Source organism: Enhydra lutris, unplaced genomic scaffold (assembly GCF_002288905.1).
Source record: "Enhydra lutris kenyoni isolate GAN:26980312 unplaced genomic scaffold, ASM228890v2 scaffoldscaffold31, whole genome shotgun sequence".
NCBI lineage: Eukaryota > Metazoa > Chordata > Mammalia > Carnivora > Mustelidae > Enhydra > Enhydra lutris.
Genome location: NW_019154115.1, coordinates 12,193,789 through 12,221,606, shown reverse-complemented (window position 1 = coordinate 12,221,606; position 27,818 = coordinate 12,193,789). Strand labels below are relative to the sequence as shown.

The window sequence follows — 27,818 nt, the reverse complement described above, 5'->3', positions numbered from 1 at the left end:
TTTTCAGGCTTACTTGGATTTTAAATATTTGGCCTTTAAGTGTTAGCCTGTTTTACTACATAAAATTTGGTTCAAATTGTGCTTGTATTAGTTACCTATAATAATTTATGAATTTGGGCAGATTCTCTTAGTTTCTATGTCTGTAAAATAAACATAGTAATTTCTGCCTGCTGGATTGATGTTGGGATTGGTCATAGATCTGGCACTTAGTACATATGCAGTCTGATTATTTGTGATATTTGTGTATTAGTTTGAAGATACCCATTACTTGAGAATTTGGGGGAAATTTTTCTCAAAACGTTTATGTTTGCTAGTGCTTTAATTCTTTTTTTAATTTTTTTTAAAGATTTTATTTATTTATTTGACAGAGAGATCATAAGCAGGCAGAGAGGCAGGCAGAGAGAGAGGAGGAAGCAGGCTCCCTGCTGAGCAGAGAGCCCGATGCGGGGCTCGATCCCAGGACTCTGAGACCATGACCTGAGCCGAAGGCAGCGGCTTAACCCACTGAGCCACCCAGGCGCCCCTAGTGCTTTAATTTTTTTTTTTTTTTAGTGCTTTAATTCTTAAAAATTTCCTCTAACCTCAGTCTTTTCAGTCTTCTGTGATCACACCATGTATATTCCTCTTTCTATTTGCCCTTGCCCTTAATGTTTCACTAATTTGATACCTGTTTTTTTGTCATATAAAGTCTATGTACTTTTTTTTTTTTAAGATTTTATTTATTTATTTGACAGAGAGAGATCACAAGTAGACAGAGAGGCAGGCAGAGAGAGAGAGAGAGAGAGAGGGAAGCAGGCTCCCTGCTGAGTAGAGAGCCCGATGCGGGACTCAATCCCAGGACCCTGAGATCATGACCTGAGCCGAAGGCAGCAGCTTAATCCACTGAGCTACCCAGGTGCCCTAAAGTCTGTGTACTTTGAAAGCCAGATTTATCTGTATCTCCTTCATAAAACTTTCTTTAATATCTCTTATGTAGTGCCTTATGGTTTACAGAGAACTTTTTACATCCATTATCTTATGTAATTACTTGTATTCTGTATTGGTCATAGGTTATCTCTCTTTTATGGATAAAATTTAGCTAGATGGATGACAATACCACGGAGTAAAACTGTTTCAGTGGTAAAGATAGGATAAATACCCAGATCTTAGGATGTCTAGTTTGGTGTTCTTTTCACTAAATAACTGCACGCTAGTAAATGTTGTTTTCCGAATTCACTGTACTTACACAGTGCTGCAGTTAAGCCTGTTACATACATGGAACTGAGCAGTTCGTTCATTCCTTCCATCTAAAAATAATAGTGTCTCACACTACATTTATTCAGTAAAATCATTCAACAAGTGTTTATTGAGTACTTATCATGTGCTTATTTTGAGTACTTATTTGAGTACTTATTTTGTATTTCCTATAACCTTTAGCTTACTGCCAGATAGATAGCGGGCAGTTGGTGGTTTAAGGTTATTTTGAAGGTTTCTTTTAAATCAGGCTGAATATAGTGTTTATATACAATCAGGGGAAAGGAGGCTTTCCAGAGGAGGTCTTCTTATGTAGTACATATATGTTACATGTCTCACAAGTTTAACCTAGGGGAAGGTAAAATGAGTGTGTATATATACATATATATATACACATAGAATATACACGTGTGTATGTGTATACTTACTATATATATAGTAAACACTTCATTAACTGAAAAATAAGCCCTTTGCTCATCTTTGTCTCATCATTGCTGTTCCTAGGGTGAAATAAAAATAGAGAAGCTTTGTATGTGACTTTTGGCATTTGACTAAGGGTTGTAGATCCTGCTACAAAGATACACAGCATGAATTCCTACCTTTCGGAAAGCATTTCTTCATTTTTATATGTGAAATGTTACATTTTTTTCAAGATAAACTCAAAAACTAGTTAATATAAGGGAATGCTTTACATTGTTGTTACTGATTTACTATATTTTTCATTCCAAAAAAAAAAAAAACCTGTTTTCAGTGGAGGAAAATTATTTTCAGATAAGATGCATATCGTTTGTACCATTTAGATGGGAAAAGCCTCCCATTGTCTTTGTTGTATTTCTTGTTTTGTTTCCTTACTACGAGGACTTTTAGGCTTGCTTAGGTCAAAAGGTTTGACTTTAGTAGTGCTTTGTGTCCGCATACTGCACCGCAAAGCCTCCACTGATCTGTGGCTCGTCTTTTCTACTAACCCTAGTGGTTTCTATGGTTTACCCCCAGCCGTAGTTGGTTTTATTTTCCAGAAGCTGGGCCAGACTCTTCTCGGGGCATTTAAGTATATGTAGTAAAACTAGTGTTACCTTTAATTTGAGAAACTAATATGTTACGAGCCCCTTTGGAAGGCATGTTGAGTAATTAGGATAAATATTTAAAAGCTCTTCAGCAAAGTAAGGCAAACCTTACCAGTTATTTTAGCAGCAGGAAATAACATTTCTAATTGGTAGAATTACAGCAAAAAGGATTTCGTTTTTTTACGTCTCAGTATTTAAATTTTTTTACATTTTAAAACAGGAGATAATTTGGCCATTTTTTTTCTTGAACCTGTCAATATCGTAACTCTAAAAGAATAACTGGGAAGTTGTGTGCTGTTGGTAGATAAAGAAGCGGCAAGTTGCATTCTTTAAGTTCATTTGTTGTCCTGAGTAAAAGTTAAGATATTCCAGTTTGTTTCCCCCCGCCAAAAGACAAATTACTAAACTAAAAGAATTGGGAAGAAAAAGATAAATCGACAGTTTCATCCTTTCTTTGCTGCCATTGTCTGTCACTCTACCGAAGTGAAAGCATTTTTCTTTCCTTTCCAGATGTCGCAGATTAGAAACAATGACTAAAACTAAATTCTGGTTCAACAGAACAACAGTAAAGAGGTTATTAGAACATAATATAATGGACTTACGTGATAATACAATTCACTTTGCTATTATAAATCAGTAATCTACTTGGTTTTGGACTCTTACTTCCTAAGCTTGTGGCGTAGTTGTTTCAGTGTTTTTAGTTTCCTTCATGTTTAGTGTGTAAAACAGTTGGGCATTCCATAATTTGGGGGCACTTACATGTTAGCTGAAAGTTGAAAAAGCCTTTTTAAAATGATTTCTTAGAAAAGTGGTTATCGGATATAATTTTGAACGTACGGTAAGGTATTTGACATTTTTAAGGAATGCATGCTTTTCTGGAATCTTAAATTGTGTTGCAAGATAAATACGCCATTTAAAGTTTTGTTTACGGTTCAATGTTTAAAGTCTTCTTTCTCTAAGGCAGTAGTTGTTAAAAGTGTAGTCCTTGGACCAACAGCATCAGCATCACCTGGAAACTTGTTAGAGATGAAGATGCTCAAGCCCTGCTTCCAGACCTGAATTAGAAACTCTGGGTTGGTGCTCAGCAAACTGTTTTAACAAGCCTTCCAGGGGATTCTGATACACTCAGTTTGAGACCCACCACTCTAAGGCTTTGTATGTGGTAGCGTCACACCACCTTGACTGAAAATGATCTGCTGTTACTCAGCTTTTATTTTATTTTATTTTATTTTTTTTAAGATTTTGTTTATTTATTTATTTGACAGACAGAGATTACAAGTAGGCAGAGAGGCAGGCTGAGAGAGAGGAGGAAGTAGGCTCCCCGCTGAGCAGAGAGCCCGATGTGGGGCTCGATCCCAGGACCCTGGGATCATGACCCGAGCCGAAGGCAGAGGCTTTAACCCACTGAGCCACCCAGGTGCCCCTATTTTATTTTATTTTTAAAGATTTTACTCATTTATTTGACAGAGAGAGAGCGAGAGAGGGAAACACAAGCAGGGGGAATAGGAGAGGGAGAAGCAGGCTTGCCATTGAGCAGGGAGCCTGATGTGGGGCTCGATCCCAGGACCCTGGGATCATGACATGAGTTGAAGGCAGACATTTAATTGACTGAGCCACCCAGGTGCCACTCAGCTTTTATTTTAAAAGTTATAAATTAAAACATCCCTTAACTTTTTTTTCTTTCTTGAGATTAAATGAATATTTGCTTATTTGTTATGATCTTTAATTTGGGGAAAATGTTGGGTTTTTTTTCTTGGTGTGACTTTGACTACCTTCAGGGGTTTTTGCAGTATTTGCTGGGTAGAGAAAAAGGTAAAATACCTTTAGGTATTCCTGTTTTCAGGCTAGCACATGCTTAATTTTAGATTAAGCGAAAAGACCACATATTTTAAAATTAAAATCAGTCATATTTTTAAAACAGCATGAGTTATGATTTTGATTACCTGTTGTGCAAATACCATTTTTACAGTGACCATCAGGGTATACGTGACTGCTGTGAATTCATTTTCAACAGAAAAAAAGGAACAAATAATTTGAAAATAACTACTCTTGTAGTCACCCCTCTTACTTCTGAGATGCCTGGAAGGGTTTTTGTTTGTTTTATTAATGTGCATTTAAGGCCTTGAAAGTGTATATATTCACAGTATACTTTCTCGTAGTATTTTGCATAGCACACCCTTGTGCTTTTGAACTGAGTCACATAAGATAATCAGGTCAGTCTTTTGGCAACTCTTTGATTTAAGATTCAGATTATATAAACTAGTTTTGAATACTGAAACTAATCCAATTGATAATTGACCTAATTACTGATAGATTTTCCTGTTTTGTCTGAAACCACAACCACCAGCTCATGTGCCACATTTCTCTAAATGGGCTCTCGTTCTGATTGGAATATCCTATATTTGTTAGTGATAGGTGTCCCTAATTAATACTATTAAATTATATACAGTTTAACCTCACTGCTTTTGTGCTATTACTAAAATCTAGTTTTAAGTGAATTCATTTTACATTTGATTATTCTTTGAATTTCAGGATGGTGAGGAAGAAGAAAATGAGAAAGGTATGTTTGATGCCAAGTAGAGTTTTAAAAATTGCTAACATTTAGAGAAATAGTAAATTATGTAAAAATAAAACATACCTTATTTGAAATCTTATTTTTGAAATGAATTTATTTTCAAATTTATCAATTTAGTGAATTAAGTTAGCATCTTGATTTTATTTTTCAATTGGTTTTAATTTTGTTTTTAACTTTAAAGATACGTTCTAACTTACTGGTACATATCAGTTACTGTAGTGGACATCGCCATATTTTATTTAACCCAATTTTAATTTTATGTTTTAAAATAACTTCTAGCATACGGTAAGTTGATAATGTCCTTTAAGACTGGCACTGCAGTAACTCATACGTGCTTATTGGGGTCCTAGAGTGTAACGGATATTGAATTGTACAACCAGTCCTAAAAATGGGTGACCAGGAGACTGACTTTTTGTTTGCTGCATAGAGAAACTTTCATACAGTCTTCCAACAGTTTTCATAGTTTAGGAGAACTGGCTCATCCAATACAATTACAGGGACGTCAGTAGTAATGCGTTGATCACTATGAGGTTACGGATGGAAGAGTTCTTGGATGGAAGTCGAAGGATCCTCCTTTGGACTAGAAAGGACATGGAGCAGGGTTCTAAGCAAGGCAGAATTAAAAGCCCAAAAGCGATGATGAAGTAAAGCTCCTGACTGAAAAACATCACATGCCTGAAGCCTTTCCATTTTGGGGGAATGCAAGACATCTTCGAAAATGATAATTGCAGGACTGGCTGGACAGGATGAAGACTGGAAATAACCAATTTCCTGAACATTATGGAGCAGGCCATCTTTGGAGCCTTCTGTAGCAGTTTTCCATAGGATTCTGGACTACCCAAGAATTGAATAAGAAGAGTGAAAAGGATGGGGCCCTGAAAAACTGTGAAGACTGTTATCCTCAGACTGTGACCTTTCAAGATGTCACCATGGGAGTTCTGAAGGTCACAAGGGTTAAACCCAAGATGATTCGAACACTGAATAACAAATCTGCACATTTGTCACTTACCTCATGGAGGGAAACAAAATCTTCCATATGCCATTAACTTATAACCACAAATGAAGAGTTGGTATCCTCAGCATGGAACCATTTCCTCACTTTTGTTGTTTGGTATTTGTATGTAGAGATCCTTTTTTCCATGAAGAATAAGTGATCCTGGGTAAAGGATTGTTTATGTTAGTTAATACCCTTGTGTTTTTTTTTTTCCCCTAACCTTCCATCAGTGCTAATAACTGGCTTTATATTTTCTAGGTCCTATTCTAGCTTATGAATATGAAATTGTTTAAACTTCTTGTTTTGCCGTATTTATTCCTGTTAAATCCTCTTAGATATAGCAGGTTCTGGTGATGGTACACAAGAAGTATCTAAACCTCTTCCTTCAGAAGGGAACCTAGCTGAGGCTGATCACACAGCTCACGAAGAGATGGAAGCTAATGCACCTGTGAAAGAAGCTGAGGATGACAACATCTCGGTCACAATCCAGGCTGAAGATGCCATCACTCTGGATTTTGATGGTGATGACCTCCTAGAAACAGGTAAAAATGTGAAAATTACAGATTCTGAAGCAAGTAAGCCAAAAGATGGGCAGGACGCCATTGCACAGAGCCCGGAGAAGGAAAGCAAGGATTATGAGATGAATGCGAACCATAAAGATGGTAAGAAGGAAGACTGCGTGAAGGGTGATCCTGTCGAGAAGGAAGCCAGAGAAAGTTCTAAGAAAGCAGAATCTGGAGACAAAGAAAAGGATACTTTGAAGAAAGGGCCCTCGTCTACTGGGGCCTCTGGTCAAGCAAAGAGGTTTGTTTTTCTATGTCAGTTCTTTACGATACTGAATTCCAGCATTCAATAAGATCACTCTACATTAAGGGGGTGGCTTCAAGACCATGTACAGTAATTAGTACTTATGATCCTGCCTATAATATTTTTGACCGTCATAAGTTACTTTAAAAAAAAATTTCAAGATCTTCGTAATATGCAGTGTGTCCTACTGATTGCATTGTCGAATTGTCAGCATATATTTGGTTTTTTTTTTTTTTGGTTGTTTTTTGGTTTTTTTTTTTTTCAAATTGACAATTTTTTTGTGTTTTATTTTTAAAAATCCTTGTGATGATGGTTAATGAACAACTATCAGTCCTAAGAACACAAAATGAAGTCAAGTCCCAGTCCTGAAATCTGGAGAAGATGGCCATATATCCACTGAATAGAATTGTCAGAAAATCTAGATCTTCAGGCATCTTGGGGAAAATCAGTGCAAGAATCCTAAGGGAATCATTTGCTCAAATAACCTAATCTAGGCCTTTGGAATTGTTAACTTGTACGAATAGTACTAGTTTGAAATATAGTCAATATCAAGCTGTTCGATTTTTGTTTTGTTTTGTTTTTTTGTTTTCAATTTTCTTCTGGTGGTTTGCTTCTTTAGCTCTTCAAAGGAATCTAAAGACAGCAAGACATCATCCAAAGATGACAAAGGTAATGGATTTTTTCCTATTTGTTTCAGTGGTAAATTGCACATTTTTGTTAAAAAGTAATAATTTCCTGGGGTTTCCTTTGACCTTTAGTCATTAAAAATTGACATACTGAAAATTTGGGGGTGGGTCTCTCTGTAAACTATTGAGTTAAACAGATTTCCGCAAACTCCTGGTGTGATTGAAGCATTACCTTTAATTACTTAATTTGTAAACTGGTTTGAGTATACTAAAAGTATGTGTTTTTCACATTGTGTTCTAAGCAACTGTACTGAATGTTAATACAGTGGGTATTTCATTTTCTTACATTATAATTTTAGAAGTATTTTATCTTTAATTGTAGTCATTTGTATCCCTTACGCACCAGCACAACTTTTTCCCTGTTCTTTTAGGAGATGTACTGTGAATAATATTTGCCTCTATTTGTGGAGTCTAGTATTAAGAGAAAATCAGTCTCTAACATTTGGTTTTGCTTTTTTTCATTGTTTAAATCAGGGCACACTTCTAATAATGTAGCCAGTATATATTATTTTGATTCTTGAAGATCTATTTCTTAATTTGACTTATTTTGGGTTGATGGGAGTCTTGTGTTGGAAGTTAGTTTTATTTGACGTTCTTGTAAGCTTAAAGATGCAATATCTGATATTGGGATGTCTGGTTATTTCACGGCTGCGCACTATAGGCTCCTCTTGTACGTATGCCATCTACTTGAAAAACATTTCTTGTTTTCTAAAGAAAGCATTTTAAGGGAAAAGAACACCATTCAGGTACTGCAAAGTCCTAAAATGCTTCTTTAGCGAATGTTAATCTGTTTTGTGGTTCATTTAGTGTTACTTTGTTGGTATGTTTTTATAGTTGGAAATCTTAGTGATTGATTGACTAATTGACAATTGCAATTCTTATATCCCTTACAGTTTTGGTTAATGGACAAAATATAATAACTTTATTAAGTGTTACCCTGTAAATTTACACACTTAGTAGTCTTGGTTAAATGGTAACTTTTTTCTATTAACTAAAAATTTTTTTCTGTAAGAGAAATACCTGGGCCCAAATGTTATTGGTAGTATAAAAAAGATACATGCACTTCTTGTTAGCATTGATCCTTTGATAAATGCATTTTGTAAGAGTAGGAATGCAGCAACCATTAATATTTAAAATATTTGAGTCAGCTGTGTGTTGTCTCCTCATATAAGTCTACACTGACAGTAATTTTTCAACTAAAACTTACGGCATGTAATATTCTAAAGCATTGAAATTTTTTAGTTTTTGTACATATAATAACCTGAAGTTATAAAAATTGTTACTTTTAATTATTACATGCTGTTAAAGTGGAGTAAGAATTGTTTTCCAAGGAAAGTCAAATGAATGAAAGCTCCCCTTTTAGAATAGCATGTTTGAGGAAAAGCTTTGGAGGGTGACTGAGTAGGCCTGTATTCTAAGAAATGGCATCTCTATTATGAAACCATAATTTGTGTATGGAAGTAGTACAGAAATGATTTACATAACATTATACTTACCTATTCTAAAGGATTTTGAGGTTTCTGATTTTATTCTTATAATTAATTTGTTTTAGAAAATTGTTTCTTATTAAATCCAGAGTTAACTAGCTGCATATAATTTCATTTTTAGTCTTTCTGTGCTAGATAATGAAGTTGAGCTTTTGGTTAGTCTTTGTTATTAAACGTTTAAATTCTTGGGAATACTTTATCCCTTGCTTTGACTGTTCCCTCTTACACTCCCAGTTTCTCAGGATCTAAAGCCCAGAACAGATGTGGGTAATTCAGCAGTCTGTAAGTTTTTTGATGACTGCTTTCTGGTTGTTTGTATTCAGTGCAGCGGTAGAGTCTAAATGATTAAACTTAGCAGTGAAAGGCCAGGACCTATAGTTCATGGTTTACCCATTTTGATGTGAAACTCATGCACTAGGAAGTATACAGATGTTCAGACTTGTTTCCTCACTAGCTGTATTATCTGTTGTGTTTGATTTTAATAATAGCAAATTCATAGGCTTTTGATACAGCAAGGTTGTACTATCATAATTTAACTAAAAAGAGGGTTTTATAATTTTGAAAACATATGGACCTAATAATTTTGTTTAAAAATAGAATTTCCAATTAAGACGCTAAAATGTCTGATATTAAATCTATTCTAGGAAGTACAAGTAGTACTAGTGGTAGCAGTGGAAGCTCAACTAAAAATATCTGGGTTAGTGGACTTTCTTCTAATACCAAAGCTGCTGACTTGAAGAACCTCTTTGGCAAATATGGAAAGGTACACTTTTTATCTGTCTTTCTAGTATCTCCATTTGAAATGGGGATTATATTCAAAACAGTATTATATAAAACCTTCCAATTTCTTGTTTTTCTCAGGACTGGTATAGACATAATTATTGAGTTCTGTGGTACTGGTGAATTTTGTCATAAAATCTCACCCAGAGCCCTGGGGCTCTTTTTATTAAAAGCTTGTATTTTGAGCCCATTTCAGTGAAGGACTGCATTTTGTTTTTCACATACATCATGATTTCTCTAGAAACTATAGAGTATCTGAGGCTGATCTGGTCATTTGGAAAATATAGGTAGACTAGTATTAGACAATGGGATATAGAGTTTGGGGGTCGGGTGGGAACTAACGTCCCTGTCATCATACAGATTCTAATACAGTAGTGGAGAAAAATGTAAAACTGGTAAAAATATACTTAATTGGAAGTTGTGATACATGCTATGATGGAAAGAGTTGCTAGGAGAGCAAAAAGGGAAGGGTTTACTATAGTTGGTTCATCAGGAAAGGTTTCCCTGGCATATAAGGGAAAGACCTAATAGAGAAGAATAGTAAATAATTAAATGAATAAAATAATAGTTAATAGTTTTTGAATTGCATTGTAGTTGATCTGTCTCTCTTATGGAACTCACTGCTTTCTACTGTTTATTTTTGGTTTTCATTATACATCATATGTAATCTACTCTAGTGTAAGCTCTTTGATAGCAGAAACTTTATCTGCTATACTTTGGGTACACACAGTGGGCTTTGGAATACTTATTAAATTAATGACCAGTATTGGTAAATGACCATTAATGAATATTTTAAAAATCTATCCTATTGATTTTAGGAGTCTTTTTTTTTTTTCTTCCTCTTCTAATATAAAGAGTTGCCTGAGTGTTAAGGATTCTTGTAGGTGTCAGGTACAGAACACTGAGAATTGTAGTTGCATGGTCAGCGCTGGTGATTTATTGTTAGAAATCCAAAACCATTATTTTAATGCTGGCATTTCCTGGGACTAAAACTATACACAGGACACCATGCACTTTATAACAAGACCTTGGGCTTAAAAATCAAGTTGCTGTTGGGGCAAGTCTGCCTTTCCCAGAGTTGAGGTAAAAGCTGATAGTTTCCAGCCATTCATACCACACAGCCTCCTAAATTCCCTCTTTACCTCTTCATGGCAGTATGTCTGTCTTTCTCTTTGTTCAGCACTAAATCATTCTCTCACTTTTCTTCTTACTCACCCATCCCTTGTCTATCTCAACTATTTTATAGAATTTAAATTATTTGTCACTTTGATATTGGTATAAATCTTAAAAGCACAAACTGGAAGGTGTGTCTCTTTAGAGTATATTTTTGTAGGGAGTGTTTTTAAAGACTGCTGCTTTATATATGGATAATTTTTTATTCATTTTTTGAAATTTATAGTTACTCGTTATAGAAAATTGTTAACATTTAGAAACTTTCTAGAAAGTTGCCCTTTTTTTCCTTCCCTTTGAGAGATTCAGAATGGGCTTATGATAGGGGAAGTTTGGCTCAGATCTAACTGAGAATATTATTTCTTTGCTTTCATTAATTGTGCCATTATTTCATTGACGTGACTAACTGTCTTGGCTACATATTTGAAAAAATTAATAAGAAAAAAATTAGGTTAAATTGCTTTTTGACAGTTTAAATTGTTCCCCTGAATATTTACTACATACGTAAAAGCAAAGTAGATAGTGATCACAAGAATATGAAACAGAATAATATATATCCTAAATTTATCCTTCATCATGAATTTCTGTCTCCTGAGTAATCATTTTATTTGAATAGTCTTCTGAAGTTTGATCTTTTCAGAATGTATGTAGTTGTAAAACTTTGTAAAGTGTTACCTTATCTTGTAGGTTCTGAGTGCAAAGGTAGTTACAAATGCTCGAAGTCCTGGGGCAAAGTGCTACGGCATTGTAACTATGTCTTCAAGCACAGAGGTGTCCAGATGTATTGCCCATCTTCATCGCACTGAGCTGCACGGACAGCTGATTTCTGTTGAAAAAGTAAGCTTGCCTAAATGCGTATGAGAGAGAGGTTACTTTGAGGGCCACTAATGCTCAATTTCAAGAGGTTATATCAGCAGGGAGTACAATTCGGTATAATTTTTAAGTATTTTTATTTTTTTTACTTCCATGCTTTCCAGATTTTCTCCTAGCAGCATACTGTTTGTGATCATCAATGTAACTTTTTGTTTTGTTTCCTATTTAAACCTTCAGGTTAAAGGTGATCCTTCTAAGAAAGAACTGAAGAAAGAAAATGATGAAAAGAGTAGTTCAAGAGGTTCTGGAGACAAAAAAAATATGAGTGATAGAAGTAGCAAGTAAGGATTTATTTTTTTGATAAGCATGTAGACTTTTCTGGGAAATTGATGAAGTGGTTCTCACGTGTTGTTTTCTTGGGTGGTATGGTCAGGACACAAGCCTCTGTCAAAAAAGAAGAGAAAAGGTCATCTGAGAAGTGTGAAAAAAAAGAAGGCAAGGAGCCTAAGAAAATAGAAGGTAAAGACGAGAAGAATGATAATGGATCAAGTGGCCAAACTTCAGAATCGATTAAAAAAAGTGAAGAAAAGAAGCGAATAAGTATGCTATGTATCTTTCTTCTCAGTCCCTTTCTAATGCTTTCTACAACTTCATTTTTACAGTGGAAGGGAAGACCTGAGATTGCAGTCCAGAGAAATACTTAAGTTTTGTTGTTAGATGTCAGTGTGGTAGAAAAGGAGGTCCAGTAGCACTAGTTGTCTTCTTTTCTACCCTTGGGAAACAGATGTGTTCTTTTCAGCTGAGCCCCTTTGCTGGAGACCCGGGCTGGCAGTAAACGGTCACTGATTTGTAGCTGTGTAACTGAGTTGGGATCTTTTGGTATCGCAGAAAGTATCTATGTTTGTGGGTTGAGTTATTTTTAAAAACCGGACAAATTACATTCTGATAGAGTTAGTAGGTTCTTTTTTTAAATTTCTTGCACTGGTTTGTGAATATCTGGCTATGTAAGAATTCAGCATTTTTACATTACATTTATTGTCTTTTTTAATGAAATGTTTTTTAGGCATTTGTTTATCAACTTTTTTTTTCCTCTTAGGTTCCAAGAGTCCAGGACATATGGTAATACTAGACCAAACTAAAGGAGATCATTGTAGGCCATCAAGAAGAGGAAGATACGAGAAAGTAAGTCTCTGGGAGGGATGCTGTAGATTATTTTCCCTGTTTGCAAAAGAAGATAATTTAGTATCTCTGTAACCATTTTTTGCATACTTCTGTGCTTGAAAATCTAAGAGAAATGGAATATCATTACTCATTTAAGCTTTTTTAAATGACCAGCCTAACTTGAAAACCAAAACCCCAAATTATTTTAACTTCTAGTCCTGTTATAACTTTTTTTTTTTTTTCCTGTAGATTCATGGAAGGAGCAAGGAAAAGGAGAGAGCTAGCCTAGATAAAAAAAGGGACAAAGACTATAGAAGGAAAGACATCTTGCCTTTTGAAAAGATGAAGGAACAAAGATTAAGAGAGCATTTAGTTCGCTTTGAGAGATTGCGACGAGCAATGGAACTTCGAAGGTAGGAAAAGAGTCTATTTTATATCTGTCTTTAACTATAGGTACAAATTTAATGCTAGTTACAAACCAGATTTCTAGAAATTGTATTCCCACAGAAAGCTATTGGCCACTTTTAAGTGCAGTAAAACCTAATGATTTCTTAAGTTTGTATAGCATTTTACAATTTACAAATTACCTTTCCAGCTGTTACTTCTGTCTCAACTGTTCTTTAAGATTAGGTGTGCCCATTATATAATTGAAAAAATGGAGGCCCGGAGAGGCTAAATGACTCTTCCAATGCCACATGGCTAATGAGTGGCAGAGTCGGGACTCAGACCCAAGTCTTCTGACTCCAAGTCCAATGCTCTTTCCTCTACTCCAAAGCTGCCGCCATGAAAAACATGACTTTACAGAAAAAAATGATGTTGAGATAAGATAGTGTAAGCTACAGTGTTCAAAGTAGCATGTCGACATTTTAGGAAAAATTGATTGTACTTTGGATTAGAGCCCAAGTGAAGGAAGATTCACCTTCTGAACCTTATTGTGTTCAGGCTCTATCTCAAAGCAAGCATTCTCTTTAAAACAAACTGAGACAAACACTTCATTGTTAGTGGCAGTATCTCAGCAGTTCACCACAAATGCCACCATTGCTTTCCTATATCAGTTTTTGGATGCCACTTAAAATATTCTTGTGAAAGTGTTTTTTAATATAAATTTCCAAATATTAACCTATCTCATTGATAGGTTATCACATGGGATTTCGTCTGTTCATTCACAGGAGTGTTAGGAGCAACCAGACACATTTGACAGCTTAAATAGTACTATGATTGCCACGTACTTTATTAGAAGGAAATAATCCTGGTGTTACTCAGAACCCATTTTTTTTTTCTCTTTTTTTTTTTTTTTGGTGAAGTCCCAGTATGCTGAGATTCCTCTTTATATGATAAGTTAGGATGAGAGAGTAGGATCTACCAGAGCAGTGATTCTCAGGTCTGTCAGAGAAGCACCCCTTTTATATTAAAAAAAAAAAAAAAAAAAAAAAGTCGCAGCATCCTCTTCACTCTGCTGAAAAGTAATTGATGCATAATAGGCCTACAAATGCATAATATGCCTTTATAAATAATTTCCAAAAAAACCAATATAATGCCTTAATTCTAACCTAAAGAAGAAATAAAAGCAAATTATAATGAAGCATATATTCCAGATATGAATGTTTAGGCACGACTCTCTAGAAGACCTAATGAAGTAGTCAGATGTTTACAACCCTCTTTAGACTCAATGAAAATGTGACAGCTACAAATGCAGACTGATATTGGTGTGTCATTTTGGTAAGTCAAATACCAGGAGTGGTGTTGACATTACTACCTGATTTCTGAAATGGTGAACAGCTCTTGGTGAAGGTCTTAAAGTATTTTTCCTTTAATTTACATGGAGTTGTATTTCTTGAAATTTTAGTTTTTATATAAAAACCATGCCAAAGCAAATAAACCAACCTAACATTTATTAAAAACGAGTCAAGTTTTAGGCTACAATTTTTTTTTAAGGTGATTTTGTTTTGTTTTGTTTTAATGACATGAATGTCCATTATGGCATTTGAAAGGTATAATTGTTGGACAGTTTTTGTTGTGCGGAACTATTCTGATTTTTACGTGCTTCAAAAGATACTTAGGATCTTTGGTTCCCCACTGCCTAAATGCTGCTAACAGCCCCCTTGGTCGTTTGTGATAAAATGCCCCTCAGATTTCCGTGGGTGCAGCACTGAGCCGCTGAGAACCACTGGGTTACTAGAAGAAGACATGCTGGTAGAGTACATGGAGAGCCCTAGAGTGAGGGGATGACAAAAACGTGACTTCTAGTCCCAATACAGTAACTTCATTGAGTTCAGCAAAGATTTGAACTGCCTCCTGACTCAAAGAAGCATGGGCCAGTGAACACTAAGAAAGCCCTTCAAGCAAAGACAACGCTTTATTATATGTAGCATTTGCTATAATTCATGTTGACGGGTATGATCCCAACTCATCAAAATAAGGTACACCTTGTTTAAGGAGGTAGACCATATACTAGATACTGGAAATTTTCCTCTCAAAAACAGTAGAAGTTGTAGTTTTGGAAATTCATATATGTAGAATATCTCCTTTTTAAAATGTGGATTCGCTAATGGGCTATTACGGGATTTTTATTTAAACAGGAATCCTCTAAGAGACAACTACTCTATAAAATTCAGCTGCTCAGTTGACAGTCTTAATAAATAAGTGACAGCATTGGAATCTGTTTAAAGTTTTATTTTGAGTTCTCTTTCCAATTATATTAAAACTACTTAGGTTGAGTTGAAGTTTAAAATTGCCAACCTCAAGGAAAAATTCAAACTCAAAAGCTATTCTCTTTCACACAGTGCTAGCATAATTTAAGTATTTCTAAATACTGATTTTTGTTAGACGAAGAGAGATTGCAGAAAGAGAGCGTCGAGAGCGAGAACGCATTAGAATAATTCGTGAACGGGAAGAACGGGAACGCTTACAGAGAGAGAGAGAGCGCCTAGAAATTGAAAGGCAAAAACTAGAGAGAGAGAGAATGGAACGCGAACGCTTGGAAAGGGAACGCATTCGTATTGAACAGGTGCAGTCAGAAAATCTTTTCATCTTAAATAACTGACCTTTTTCAAACCCTGTGATTTTTGCCCTAAAATTTGCTTTACTTGTTGTAAAGCTTCTGTAGAATGAGCTCAGTTAATGAGCATTTATTAAGTGTCCCTGAAAGATAACAATCACTTAGGTGCTAGTTCACAATACATTTAGTTGTGACTTTGTTCGAGCCAATTGGTAATAACCCAAGCTCTGCAATCATGGCAGCCTAATAGTCTGAGCATAGGACTATGAGTCCAGAGTAGTTGTAATCCAGGCTCTGTCACTATCCCAGTCTCCGCAAATATTAACTTATTTCCTTACATCGTAGAGTGGGAATGATTTCCCAAGGCTGGAAGGAAATAATGCCTCTCTTTGCAGAACTGTATCCAGGGTTTTAAGAACTTTATATCTAATTCCCTTCAGGTGCTTTTGTTTCAGTCAAATGATGAAACTAAATCTGACCTTCCCCATTACCTGCCAGCTTCCACCACCCAATTTCCGTTATTTTTAATGTTGTAGAACACTAGCCATAGCCTAGATTACTGATTTCTGAAGTCAATTTCGTTTACGTATTTGTCCCAGGTGTGTGTTTTGCCCGGTGCTTGCCTTTGATGGTTTCTTAATGACAGGATGCAAACAAGGTTGCGCATGTACTTACCTTATGTTTTCATTTTGCATTGGTTGGTTCTTCCTTCTGTGTTGTCTGAAGGAACGTCGTAAGGAAGCTGAACGTATTGCTCGAGAACGAGAGGAGCTGAGAAGGCAACAGCAGCAGCTTCGTTATGAGCAAGAGAAAAGGAATTCTTTGAAACGCCCACGTGATGTAGATCATAGGTAGTTGCCTGCTTTCTTCTTTAACAGCGCGTGCTATCTTAGGCCTTTCAAACTGATTTAAAGCTGATTGGAGGAGTAGCAGGTACAGGCAACCGTCCCTGGAATAAAAGGTCATGATCAGTAGGGATGGGAGTGGATCCAGTGCTTGTCAAGTGGGAAGAGTCTGCCCTTTTCCCCTTTCCCTTCCTATTGCCAAATGTTTTTCCATTATGACTGGAAATACATCACTGCCATAGGCTTCAGTGATGGTTCTCACACTCAGACCCATTTTGAGGATTCTCAGAGGGTAGTGCAGATAAATTTGGAAGTTGCAAACTGGGAAGGATTGCATTGTGTGTTTGTGTTCATGCTGCTTAATAGATTCCCAAATGCAGTCATTGAATTTTCTTCATATAAGTTCTGTGAGATTTAATTGATTATGGTGAGAAATACATGGAATGAATGAATTGTGCTTGGGACTTACCTATCTAACCTTCCCGAAGTTAAGTGTGACTGAAAAAAGTTGTGTACTATTGGTTAGAATTTTATTATAAAATGGTATCTGTCTTTTTCATTTACAAATTTTAAAACAGACCATTTTTCACCTGTTTTCTCTCCTGTGAAATTCCTCTAACATTACATGACTCTGTGCCATCTGATAGTTAATTCTTTGCTAGTTTGTTCTTGTAACAAAATGTTTTGTGTCTTGAGTTTATTAGCCCTCTGTATCCACAGTTCCTAGTGTGTGGTATGTATGACTCCAAGTTAGTGTTGTTGAATTATTATTAAACTAATTTATATAAATGAGCAAATATTTCTCTTCAAGGCGGGATGATCCTTACTGGAGCGAGAGTAAAAAGTTGTCTCTAGATACAGATGCACGATTCAGCCATGGATCTGACTATTCTCGCCAGCAAAACAGATTTAATGACTTTGATCACCGAGAGAGGGGCAGGTTTCCTGAGAGTTCAGCAGTACAGTCTTCATCTTTTGAAAGGTATATAGATATCTTGAAAGTTACTATATTTGGGGGGTCCTGGGTGGCTCAGTAGGTTAAACATCTGCCTTTGGCTCAGGTCTTGATCCCAGGGTCCTGGGATTGAGCCCCATTTTGGGCTCCTCCTTGCTCAGTGGGGAGTCTGTTTCTCCCTTGCCTATCTGCCTCTTCCCAAGCTCATGTACTCTCTTGCTCGCTTGCTCTCAAATAAATAAGATCTTTAAAAAAAAAAAAAAAAAAATTGTTGTATTTGGTGTGTGAGCCTTGCTAATGGTAACTTTGGTTCTCTATTAAAATCTTAAGTACTGGGCACCTGGGTGGCTGAGTGGGTTAAGCCTCTGCTTTCGGCTCAGGTTATGATCTCAGAGTCCTGGGATTGAGGCCTGAATCAGGCTCTCTGCTCGGTGGGGAACCTGCTCCCCCCCCCCAACTCTGCCTGCCTCTCTGCCTACTTGTGATCTCTTTCTCTCTGTCAAATAAATAAATAAAATCTTAAAAAAAAAAAATCTTAAGTACTACAGGTCAGATCTGAGTGTTCAGAACAAATCCTATGTTTGGTTTTTGTTATTAATGTAAATATGATTCAGTATTCAAAATTAGTTTGAGGTCATGAGTTTGAGCCCCATTCAGGTTATAGAGTTTGCTTAAATAAATAAACCTTGAAAAAAAATTTAGTTTGATAGGCCACCATAACAAAGGTAAGTTGATTGGCTTTATCCTCTTAATATTGTTTAAAACTAGGTGGGAATACTGTTAGCTGTTAGCTTGGGATGCGCCTCAGCTGTTGAGAACACTAGAACCTCCTTCATTCAGGCTGGTAGTCACTTGAGTGTTTGATGTTATTTCCTCCCAGATGCTAAACAACAATCTCCATACCAGGCATTTAGAATATAAGTTATTATAATCAACAGTTGTGGCTTTTCTGGTGGCTTTGCCTTAAGTTAATTTTTAAAGAAGCTGTGATTTTTCTAAGTTATCCAAGTACAATTAAGAATAAGGCTAAGTGGGGTGCCTGGGTGGCTCAGTGTAAAGCCTCTGCCTTCGGCTCAGGTCATGATCCCAGGGTCCTGGGATCAAGCCCCCGCATCAGGCTCTCTGCTAAGCAGGGAACCTGCTTCCCTTCCTCTCTCTCTGCCTGCCTCTCTGCTTACTTGTGATCTCTGTCAAATAAATAAATAAAATCTTTAAAAAAAAATTGTGATTTATTAAAAAAAAAAAAAAAAGAATAAGGCCAAGTAAGTACATCTCAGACCTTTGTTCTTTGTTTTGGATAATCAATAGGCGAGAACGCTTTGTTGGTCAAAGTGAAGGGAAAAAAACACGTCCTACTGCACGAAGAGAAGATCCGGGTTTTGAAAGGTATCCCAAAAATTTCAGTGATTCCAGAAGAAATGAGCCTCCACCACCAAGAAATGAACTTAGGGAAACGGACAGGCGAGAAGTCCGGGGAGAACGAGACGAGAGGAGAACCGTGATCATCCATGACAGGCCTGATATCACTCACCCTAGACATCCTCGAGAAGCAGGGCCGAATCCATCCAGACCAGCCACCTGGAAAAGCGACGGCGGCATGTCCGCCGACAAACGGGAAACAAGGTATCTGTTTAGTTGCCAGGGCCCAGCCGGTGGCATAGAACATATTTGTGTTCAAGGAAGAAATGGTGTAATAGAGTTTTGATCGAAGATGTCTTCGGGTTTTATTTAACAGAGTTGAAAGGCCGGAACGATCTGGGAGGGAAGTATCAGGACACAGTGTGAGGGGAGCTCCCCCTGGCAATCGCAGTAATGCGTCGGGCTACGGAAACAGAGAGGGAGACAGGGGCGTGATCACGGACCGAGGAAGTGGAACACAGGTAAATGCTTAAGGATGTATTGTCACCTCTTCAGGAATAAATTCCCGGGATTTACCATTTTGATGGTCTACATTAGTTAGAATAGAACGATTGGGAGACGAGCTTCTTAAAAAAGCTCTTAGTATTTTTCATATTTTTACTGTCAATAATTGAACATTAATAGTCCAAAGAAGTAGGATGTTAGCCCTGAAATTCTTATGCCATTTTTCTTAAAATTCCTGCTCAAATTTGAGCATTGTTAAATTTTGTAGATGAGCCTTCTTAGAGATGAAGGTTTTATTTCCTTTTAAGAAATTGAGGCTTTTAGATTAGCTGGGAAAACTTTGACTTCAACTTGCGTTTCTCTCACTTTTAACTTTTTTTTAAGATTTTATTTATTCATTTGACAGAGACAGAGCAGAAGCACAAGCAGGGGAAGTGGGAGAGGGAGAAGCAGTTCCTGTCAAGCAGGGAGCCTGATGTGCATGCAGCTCGATCTCAGGACCTTGGGATCATGACCTGAGCCGAGGGCAGATGCTAAGCAAATGTGCCACCCAGGTGCCCTTTTTTTTTTTTTTTTAAAATACTCTCCTAGTGGGGCGCCTGGGTGGCTCAGTGGGTTAAGCCTCTGCCTTCAGCCCGGGTCATGATCTCAGGGTCCTGGGATCGAGTCCTGCATTGAGCTCTGCTCAGCGGGGAGCCTGCTTCCCTCTCTCTTTCTCTCTCTGCCTGCCTCTTTGACTACTTGTGATCTCTCTCTGTCAAATAAATAAAATCTTTAAAAATTAATAAATAAATAAATACTCTCCTAGTTCATTAAGTAGCTTAGAATGTAGAACTGAGATAAAATTTTTCTCTTTTTTTTGTTCTTCTAATTCTAAAGGTAGGTGAGTGGAATAGTTCATATTTTTTTATTGCTTTTTATTCTTCTGACACTTTATTGACTTGAATATTTTGTAAGTTAATGAAGTATCTTCATCTCTTAGCAACTCAGATGAGCCAAAACCTTTTTTACCTAATCTGAAAGCATTCTGGTGATGAAACACTGGCATATTAGTTGACAGTGGCATAAATGGAATATCTTTTTAAATTATATACAACAAAGAATTCTGAAGTGTGTGGTTTGTGGTTTGTGTGTGTGTCCATCCTCCAACCTGATGGTACTCTAATGCTTTGTCTTGTGTTTAAATACCTATTAGATTTTATAGCAATATTTTTTACTGGAAGATTTTTTTTAATCCCTTGGCATACTAGCTAATACCACTATACATTTTCCATTTCCTCTGGAGCATTCATGAAACAGAATTGGGCCTGAAGGCATTATCAACTTTCCTATTTCTAATAAGTAGAAAGTTAGTAGATTTTTTTTTTTTTAAGATTTTATTTATTTATTTGACAGACAGAGATCACAAGTAGGCAGAGAGGCAGGCAGAGAGAGAAGGGTAGCAGGCTCCCCACTGAGCAGAGAGCCTGATGTGGGGCTCGATCCCAGGACCCTGGGACCATGACACGAGCCGAAGGCAGAGGCTCAACCCACTGAGCCACCCAGGTGCCCCGAGAGTTAGTAGATATTATCAGTAGATCATTTAGTTCATTGAGCTCTTTATCCTGAGCAGAACTTTTAAGACAGGGTTTGTAATGCAGACATTCTGCCTTAGTTGGGGCAAAAACTCATAGATTGGCCCCTGCATTCTGATGTCCATTTAGAAGAGGTGTCCTGAGGAGGAGATCCTGTTCCTCCCTTGAAAATGCTGTTTTTTGTTTTGCCAGTATCATCTCTCTATAGAGTACCTTCAGCTTTCTTTTCTGTAGACTAAGTATCATCACTTAGTCTGCTCTCCTTGGATCCTTAGTTCTATGGCTTTTGTTTCCTTACGTTCATTACTCTTTTTCGTAGTCATGTATGTAAGACCTTGTGGGAGTCATAGCAGTAATGAGTCCTCTGTGAAATAGGACAACTCCCATGTCTGTGCTGTTTGCATGTCGATCTTACATTTACCCTCATTTGTCTTACTGTTTTACCGTCTCACGTATCTGTCAATCCAGGCACTGTACACACATAGATCTAGAAATACTCAAAAGTCAGAAAGTATATGCATGCTGAAAGGTATGGAAATAGAAAGTACATTGCTCCCATACCCTACCCTGAAGCCTGAGCAGCTTCTCAGTACCAAACAGGTGGAAATGCTTCCCAAGTGCTCTGGTATTATTCAACCTTCTTTTCTTCTCAAACACCTTACTGGTGTGTTTTGGACGTTAAGAGCACACCGGCATAAGTGAATCGCCATGAGGCTGCAGGTGTTGTGACTACTTTTTTTTTTAATTAACATATAATGTATTATTAGCCCCAGGAGTACAGGTCTGTGAATCGTCAGGCTTACACACTTCACAGCACTCACCATAGCACATACCCTCCCCAGTGTCCATAACCCTACCACCCTCTCCCTACCCACCTCCCCCTCGCAACCCTCGTAGACTTTACTTTTTTTGTTTGTTTAAAGATTTTATTTATTCATTTGACAGACAGAGATCACAAGTAGGCAGAGAGGCAGGCAGAGAAAGAGTGGGGGTGGGGAGGGGAAGCAGGCTCCCTGCCGAGCAGAGAGCCCCATGTGGGGCTCGATCCCAGGACCCTAGGATCACGACCTGAGCCGAAGGCAGAGGCTTTAACCAGCTGAGCCACCCAGGCACCCCTCGACTTTACTTTTAATATGTAATTCTTTAGCACTACCCTGAGGAACGACATGTGGTTGAACGCCATGGACGGGACACAAGTGGACCAAGGAAAGAGTGGCATGGTCCACCTTCTCAAGGGCCCGGCTATCATGATGCAAGGCGAATGGGTGATGGCCGGACAGGAGCAGGCATGATAACCCAACACACGAGGTAAGTACTCAGTTAAGACTTTACTGCAACCATTCATCCAAACCTTTATCCTTCTTTAAAGGGCAGTATAGTTTCTGAGAGATTAAATCGCAACTAGTAACAGCCCTACCTCTTCCTACACATTTCCCCATATTAACCCCAGATCTCCCAGAGATTATATGCAGGGCAGTGGATGTTAATTTGTTAGTTGATATTCTTCATTGTAAGTTCATCGACTGACATTCTGCCATAGGGATTGAGATACAGGGATGTGTGTGCATCAGAATCTAGTAGATGGAGAGCACTAACTTCACGTCGGAACCATCATCTTGTTCACTACTTGGCACTACTACAGTCTTCGAATGGAAGAGGAGACGGAAAGTACATTCTGCTCCCTTCCTTCTCCAATAGCTCTAGCAAAACTGTTGGATATTTAACTAACCCAAAGCCTGTTCGTATTCTCAGAGGCGAGCTTTATCTTCGCTGTGCACCAACATCCATCGTGGCCCCTCAGCCGGCAAGTCTTTGTTCTCTCCCTCTCCTCTGTGCCCTTCTGTCTTTCCCATTCCCCTGTCTTAGAAGAGGGGGCAGGCTTGCTGATCCCACTTACTGCTTTGCTGTGGTTGGTTCTGCTGTCAGACTTGAGTGTTTATTGTGTCTGTGCCTGCGTGGCCTCATCGCTTATTCTGTCTTTGGTTTCAAAGGTTAGCGGTTCCTTTTTTCTGGAGACATCTGTATTCCTTTATTTTCAGCTCTCAGTCTCCTTGGTGGTTAAGCATTGGTGCTCACTGTGGCTTTTCTTTTTTGGGGGGTGGGGGGGGACACTTCTCCCGTTTTCTCAGGCATCTGACTTTCTTTCTGCCCCTTTGGATTTCCTTTGCCGGCTCCTTCAGATAGTTGAACTTGAGACACTGCTCTTGATATTTAGCTCTATTTTATGATCTTAATGTAAATGCTTTGCCGGCTGCATAAATTCAGGGCTACAGGCAAAGTCATTCCTGTCCTGATTCAGTCCTTCATGTTCCGTGTGTTTCCGCCAGTTTCTTTTCATTTGCCAGTGCCCCTGTGCATCTTGTTCACCCAGACGGGGCCTCATCTTTTATCTTCCTCCACTCCTAGCCTAAATTTCTACATGTGGTTCCATTTAAGAAAAATAGTTGCAATAGCTATGCCATCTTCCTCATTTCAGCTTATCAAATTAGTGTTTTATCTTCTCTGTTACTCATACTTTTAAAAATTTAACTATTTATTAGAACTGTGTTGTCGTACCATTACTTGCTCCAAAGCCAGGGAGCTGCCTCTCCGATCACAGATCTAACCTGCCTTCCTCAGCCAGGCATTCAGACCTCTATGTCATCTGATCTTCCTCTCCTTAAGCTGTTTCACCATGGGTTTTTAATCTCCCAAATTGGTTGTAGGGTGTTCCGATGGGTCTTTTTTCCTGTGTTGCTCATTAATTATTATAATAATTAATTAATAATTAATTAATTAGTAAACATATTTTTAAATGTTGCTGTTAAACATATTAAAAAAAAAAATCCATCCTCCTCCAAAAGAACTCCAGAAACAAACAAACAAAAAAGAACTCCAGAAACAATTCTGTGGTGATGTCCTCTAGTTCAGAGGTTCAAATTCCTAGTTGATGCCGATGCTGCTGGTCTGGGGATCACACTCAGAGCCACTGCTCCAGTCCATTCATGGTGCATCTCATCAGTTGGCTCACTATGAGGCAGAGACTTTGAAGTGAGAGTGCCCAAGTTCAAATCCTTGTTCCACCATTTATTAGTCGTGATCTTGGGCAAGTTACTTAACCGCCAGATCCCAGTTTCTTTATCAGGAAGGTGGGGTTAGTAATGGTCCATACCTCACAGGACTGTTGAAAAGTGTAACTTATTTAATATGAGTAAAGTACAAAGAACCGTGCGTGGTAAATGATAAGCACTTAATAAGTAGTAGCTGTAATTTATTCTTTTGTTCTTGACAATTTTTTCTTTTAAACCTTTTTCAGTAATGCATCCCCAATTAATAGAATTGTACAAATCAGTGGTAATTCCATGCCAAGAGGAAGTGGCTCCGGATTTAAGCCTTTTAAGGGTGGACCTCCACGACGATTCTGAGAATTAGCTCTCTGCCATGGTTTCAAGATAATTTATTGAAATCTCCTGTAAACTTTACTTGACTACTTACGAAGAGGACCTCTGACTTGCTTGAGAGTTCTGTCAGACTTTTCTTTTTTTCTCATTTTTTAAAATTTAACATGATTGCTTTTCTCAATTTTGGAGAAGATGTTTAAATAGTTCCGTTGTAACTTTTACTAGTTTTGTGTATCATTCAACTTTTTTTCTTCAGCACCGAAACACATTTGAAAAGATGGAATCCAAACCATTTTGTTTAACGCTGTGTGAATATAAAGAGTAGTTTGCAGGTGTGTGGTCGTAGTTTCATTTGCAGCATTAGCTCTGTGGTGTCAGGCTCTAGAGTTCCTTCTTGTCACCGAGCGTTTTCAGCCTCCATTTTGAAGGCTGTCTAAGCTTAAAAAAAAGTCTGCTGTCTAATTTTTAGAGAATAAGATTGTTCCTTGCATTTCTGAGTATTATGTAACCTATTTTTGCAGAAGGTACTGTTACATTAAGTGCATCTGTGTATCCTGGTTTAAAAAAAATGTACTCTTTTTTGAAATAAACCTTCATATTCTGTATAGTTGCTAAAGCGTTGAGAACCTTTTTAACTGTAAAATGAGAGCTGATTTTCAGGTTAGTGTAGCAGCACACTTGTTCGGGTTTGCATGGTATGAAACCAAATAGATTCACGAAACCTTGGCCATGAGGTTTGTATCACTTGAGGTTTTTAGACTGAGTTGTGCAGGTAAGTGCACTTTTTTAGGTAATCTGCACTGTTGGTGGATAAATTCCATCTCTGGGAATTGTGTGGGTACTAATGTTTCCATGTTCCCAACTATGTTGAGAACTGGAAAAAAAAAACAAACCAGGTTCTAGCTTGGTGAATCAGTTGGGTTTTGTAAATACTTGTATGTGGGAAGGCATTGTTGTCTTTTTGTGAAAATAAAAATCCACACCTGGAAGTGTATGTGTCTTTGTTTCCAGCTCTTTAGGTGTTAGTCCTCCAGCCCTTTCTGCAGTTAAACCCAAAGTAAGTGACTGGGTTTAGAGCTATGAAGGCAGTCTTTTGGGCTTCGTTTTTGGAAATAAATCTCACTTTGATTTTCACTTCAGTAGCTGAGTAGTACGCTCTGGTGAAGTGTTGGCGAGTTAACCACTAATCTTACAGCCTTTTTTTTTTTAAAGGCATCTTTTCTAGGCAAGCCCTTCGACGTAAATCCTGAATACTACCTCTTAAAGCCTCCCTATTCCTTCCTATAAATCAGTGATGAATAACCCAAATGGTCTAGATTCTTGGATATTTGAGCAGTCTAGATGCTTGTATAAAGCGAAAGATTGGGAATAAGGGATCACCCTGAGGCCACCTTTTGATTTGAGAAGTAGTCTTTGTAGAAGTTCCTGTAAATGTCCACGAGTGGCCATAGTCGGGTTCATGAGATGACTCAGACCCCTGAGTGGCATGCACAGCCACCGTGCTCTGCTCTTTGGCCTTTTGGGGAACTGGTGCTTCTGTATTGGTCTGGGTTTCATAATCTTTTTGGCCCTTCTTAACCCCACAACTGACGATTTTAGTTTGTAAAGGTTGCTGGTTAAATAGAGAAATGCATTGGTACAGCAGGACAAAATTGGAGGTCTCCTGGGGTGAGCTAGGGCAGTGGTTCTCAGAACCAAATGCCTGGGGGTGGGGCCCAGGCATATTTTCCACAAAAATTCCCCCGGATCATTCTGATGTGCAGGTGGCATTGAGAATCACTGATAGCGTCCAGAGTAAGTAAAACCAGATGCTCTTTGACGAACAGCCAGTAATTTTATGGGTGGGAGAGTTTTCTCCTCACTACTCAAACACATGTTATTTTGGTTTTAGATACCCCATCTTTTGCTAGTGGGGATGAGACGCTCTGATTAATGTAATTTTCTGATTAACTGATGATTAATAACAATATACTTGAACCACTCAGGAATGGGCAAAGGAGGACTTGTGCACCAACTTGTGTGCAGAGCTTTCAGAACTGTCCTAGTTATGCTGTGAAATCTTAATATTATTAATATTATATATTACTGTCATTTGTTTTCATTCCGTTAGCTAGAGAGTACCAATGAGAAGGGTTTAAAAGGGTTTTAGCACAGTACCAAGATTGACAGACTAGATCAAGAGAAGTCTTAGAGTCTGGTTCTGATCCTACTAGCTGAAGCATATAATTAAATCCTTATGGATCCCCACTTCTTTATCCCTAGATTTAACACCTTTATGATTCCTACTGTCCAACTTCCATTATAATAAAAATTCAAAATACAGGCAGCTCTGGGGGCACCTGGGTGACTTGGTGGGTTAAGCATCTGACTCTTGATTTAGGCTCAGGTCACAATCTCAGGCTTTCGAGTTTGAGCCCCACATTGGGCTCCGTTCTCAATGGGAAGTCTGTTTCTCTCCCCCTCCCTCTGCCCCTCCTGCTGCTTGTGTACACGCTCTCTCTCTAAAAAAAAAAAATCTTTAAAAAAAATATAGGCAGCTCTGATCATTCAATCACAGGAAATCAAAGGGAAAAAATTTTTCTCACACAAGAAGGTAATTAATATGTGTGTTCTCCCCATATTTGATCTATATATTCAACATATTTTCATTCAAAATCCCAGCATGCTTATTTTGTAGAAATTACCAGTCTGATTGTAAACCTTACATGGAAGTGCAAAAGAGTGAGATTAGTCAAAGTAATTTTTAAAAACATAGTGTAATTCCTCCAAGTTGTTACTTAACTGATTACTGTGTCAGGTATGTTTAATATGAATGCGTGTGATTCATAGAGTCGTCACAGAAGTTACTGTTTATTGAGTACTTACATGTGCTGGGCATTGCTACTCGGTAATTTACATGCATCAGTTAATTTTTACAACAATGTTATGTTTTAGGTGTAGGTACTATTCTATTTTAAGTACTGTTCTGTTGTATATGAGTAGAAACTAAAGTTTCCCCAAGGTAATAAAGATAGCAAGTGGTAGAACCAGGATTCAAACATAGGCAGATACTTACATAAATAAGAACATCAAATCATTTCATCCAGTGTAGGGCATATATGTAGGGGCGTGTGTAATGTTACAGGAAAACACTACAGAGTTTTCTGAAGTGGTCGTACCGTTTTGCATCAGCAACTTCAAGGGTAAAAATTGCTTCTTGGGCTCATCAACACTTGGTATTGTCATTCTTTTTAATTTCAGCCATTTTAATGGGTGTACAGAACTATCTCGTGGTGTTTACATTTCCCTGCTGGCTTTTGATGTTGAGTGTGTTTTCATGTGCTTGTTGACCACTGATCGGTCTTTGTGAATTGTGTCTTCAAATACTTACCCACTTTTTAAATTGTGCTTTTTGTCTTATGGAGTTGCAAGATCTCTTTATGTATTATGATTA

At 37.6% G+C, this 27,818-nt stretch overlaps 1 protein-coding gene across 5 annotated transcripts in view; it reads left to right on the top strand.

Annotated features, from left to right (window-relative positions):
- The window catches only part of LOC111153149 (SAFB like transcription modulator), a 45,447-nt gene extending 20,073 nt beyond the window's left edge, over window positions 1–25,374 (top strand). For 2 of the 5 annotated variants that reach the window (XM_022511950.1, XM_022511953.1), the window contains 16 exons: window positions 4,830–4,857; window positions 6,256–6,670; window positions 7,293–7,342; window positions 9,491–9,609; window positions 11,484–11,633; window positions 11,847–11,950; window positions 12,043–12,209; window positions 12,706–12,791; window positions 13,020–13,183; window positions 15,597–15,777; window positions 16,495–16,619; window positions 17,425–17,595; window positions 18,877–19,191; window positions 19,304–19,448; window positions 22,153–22,313; window positions 24,301–25,374. In XM_022511950.1, coding sequence (XP_022367658.1) covers window positions 4,830–4,857; window positions 6,256–6,670; window positions 7,293–7,342; window positions 9,491–9,609; window positions 11,484–11,633; window positions 11,847–11,950; window positions 12,043–12,209; window positions 12,706–12,791; window positions 13,020–13,183; window positions 15,597–15,777; window positions 16,495–16,619; window positions 17,425–17,595; window positions 18,877–19,191; window positions 19,304–19,448; window positions 22,153–22,313; window positions 24,301–24,409 — 2,490 coding nt within the window. In that variant the 3' untranslated portion in view covers window positions 24,410–25,374. Of the gene's footprint in view, window positions 1–4,829; window positions 4,858–6,201; window positions 6,671–7,292; window positions 7,343–9,490; window positions 9,610–11,483; window positions 11,634–11,846; window positions 11,951–12,042; window positions 12,210–12,705; window positions 12,792–13,019; window positions 13,184–15,596; window positions 15,778–16,494; window positions 16,620–17,424; window positions 17,596–18,876; window positions 19,192–19,303; window positions 19,449–22,152; window positions 22,314–24,300 lie in introns of all 5 variants that reach the window. The other 3 variants (XM_022511949.1, XM_022511952.1, XM_022511951.1) reach the window with 2 other exon arrangements.
- The last annotated feature ends 2,444 nt before the right edge of the window (window positions 25,375–27,818 follow it).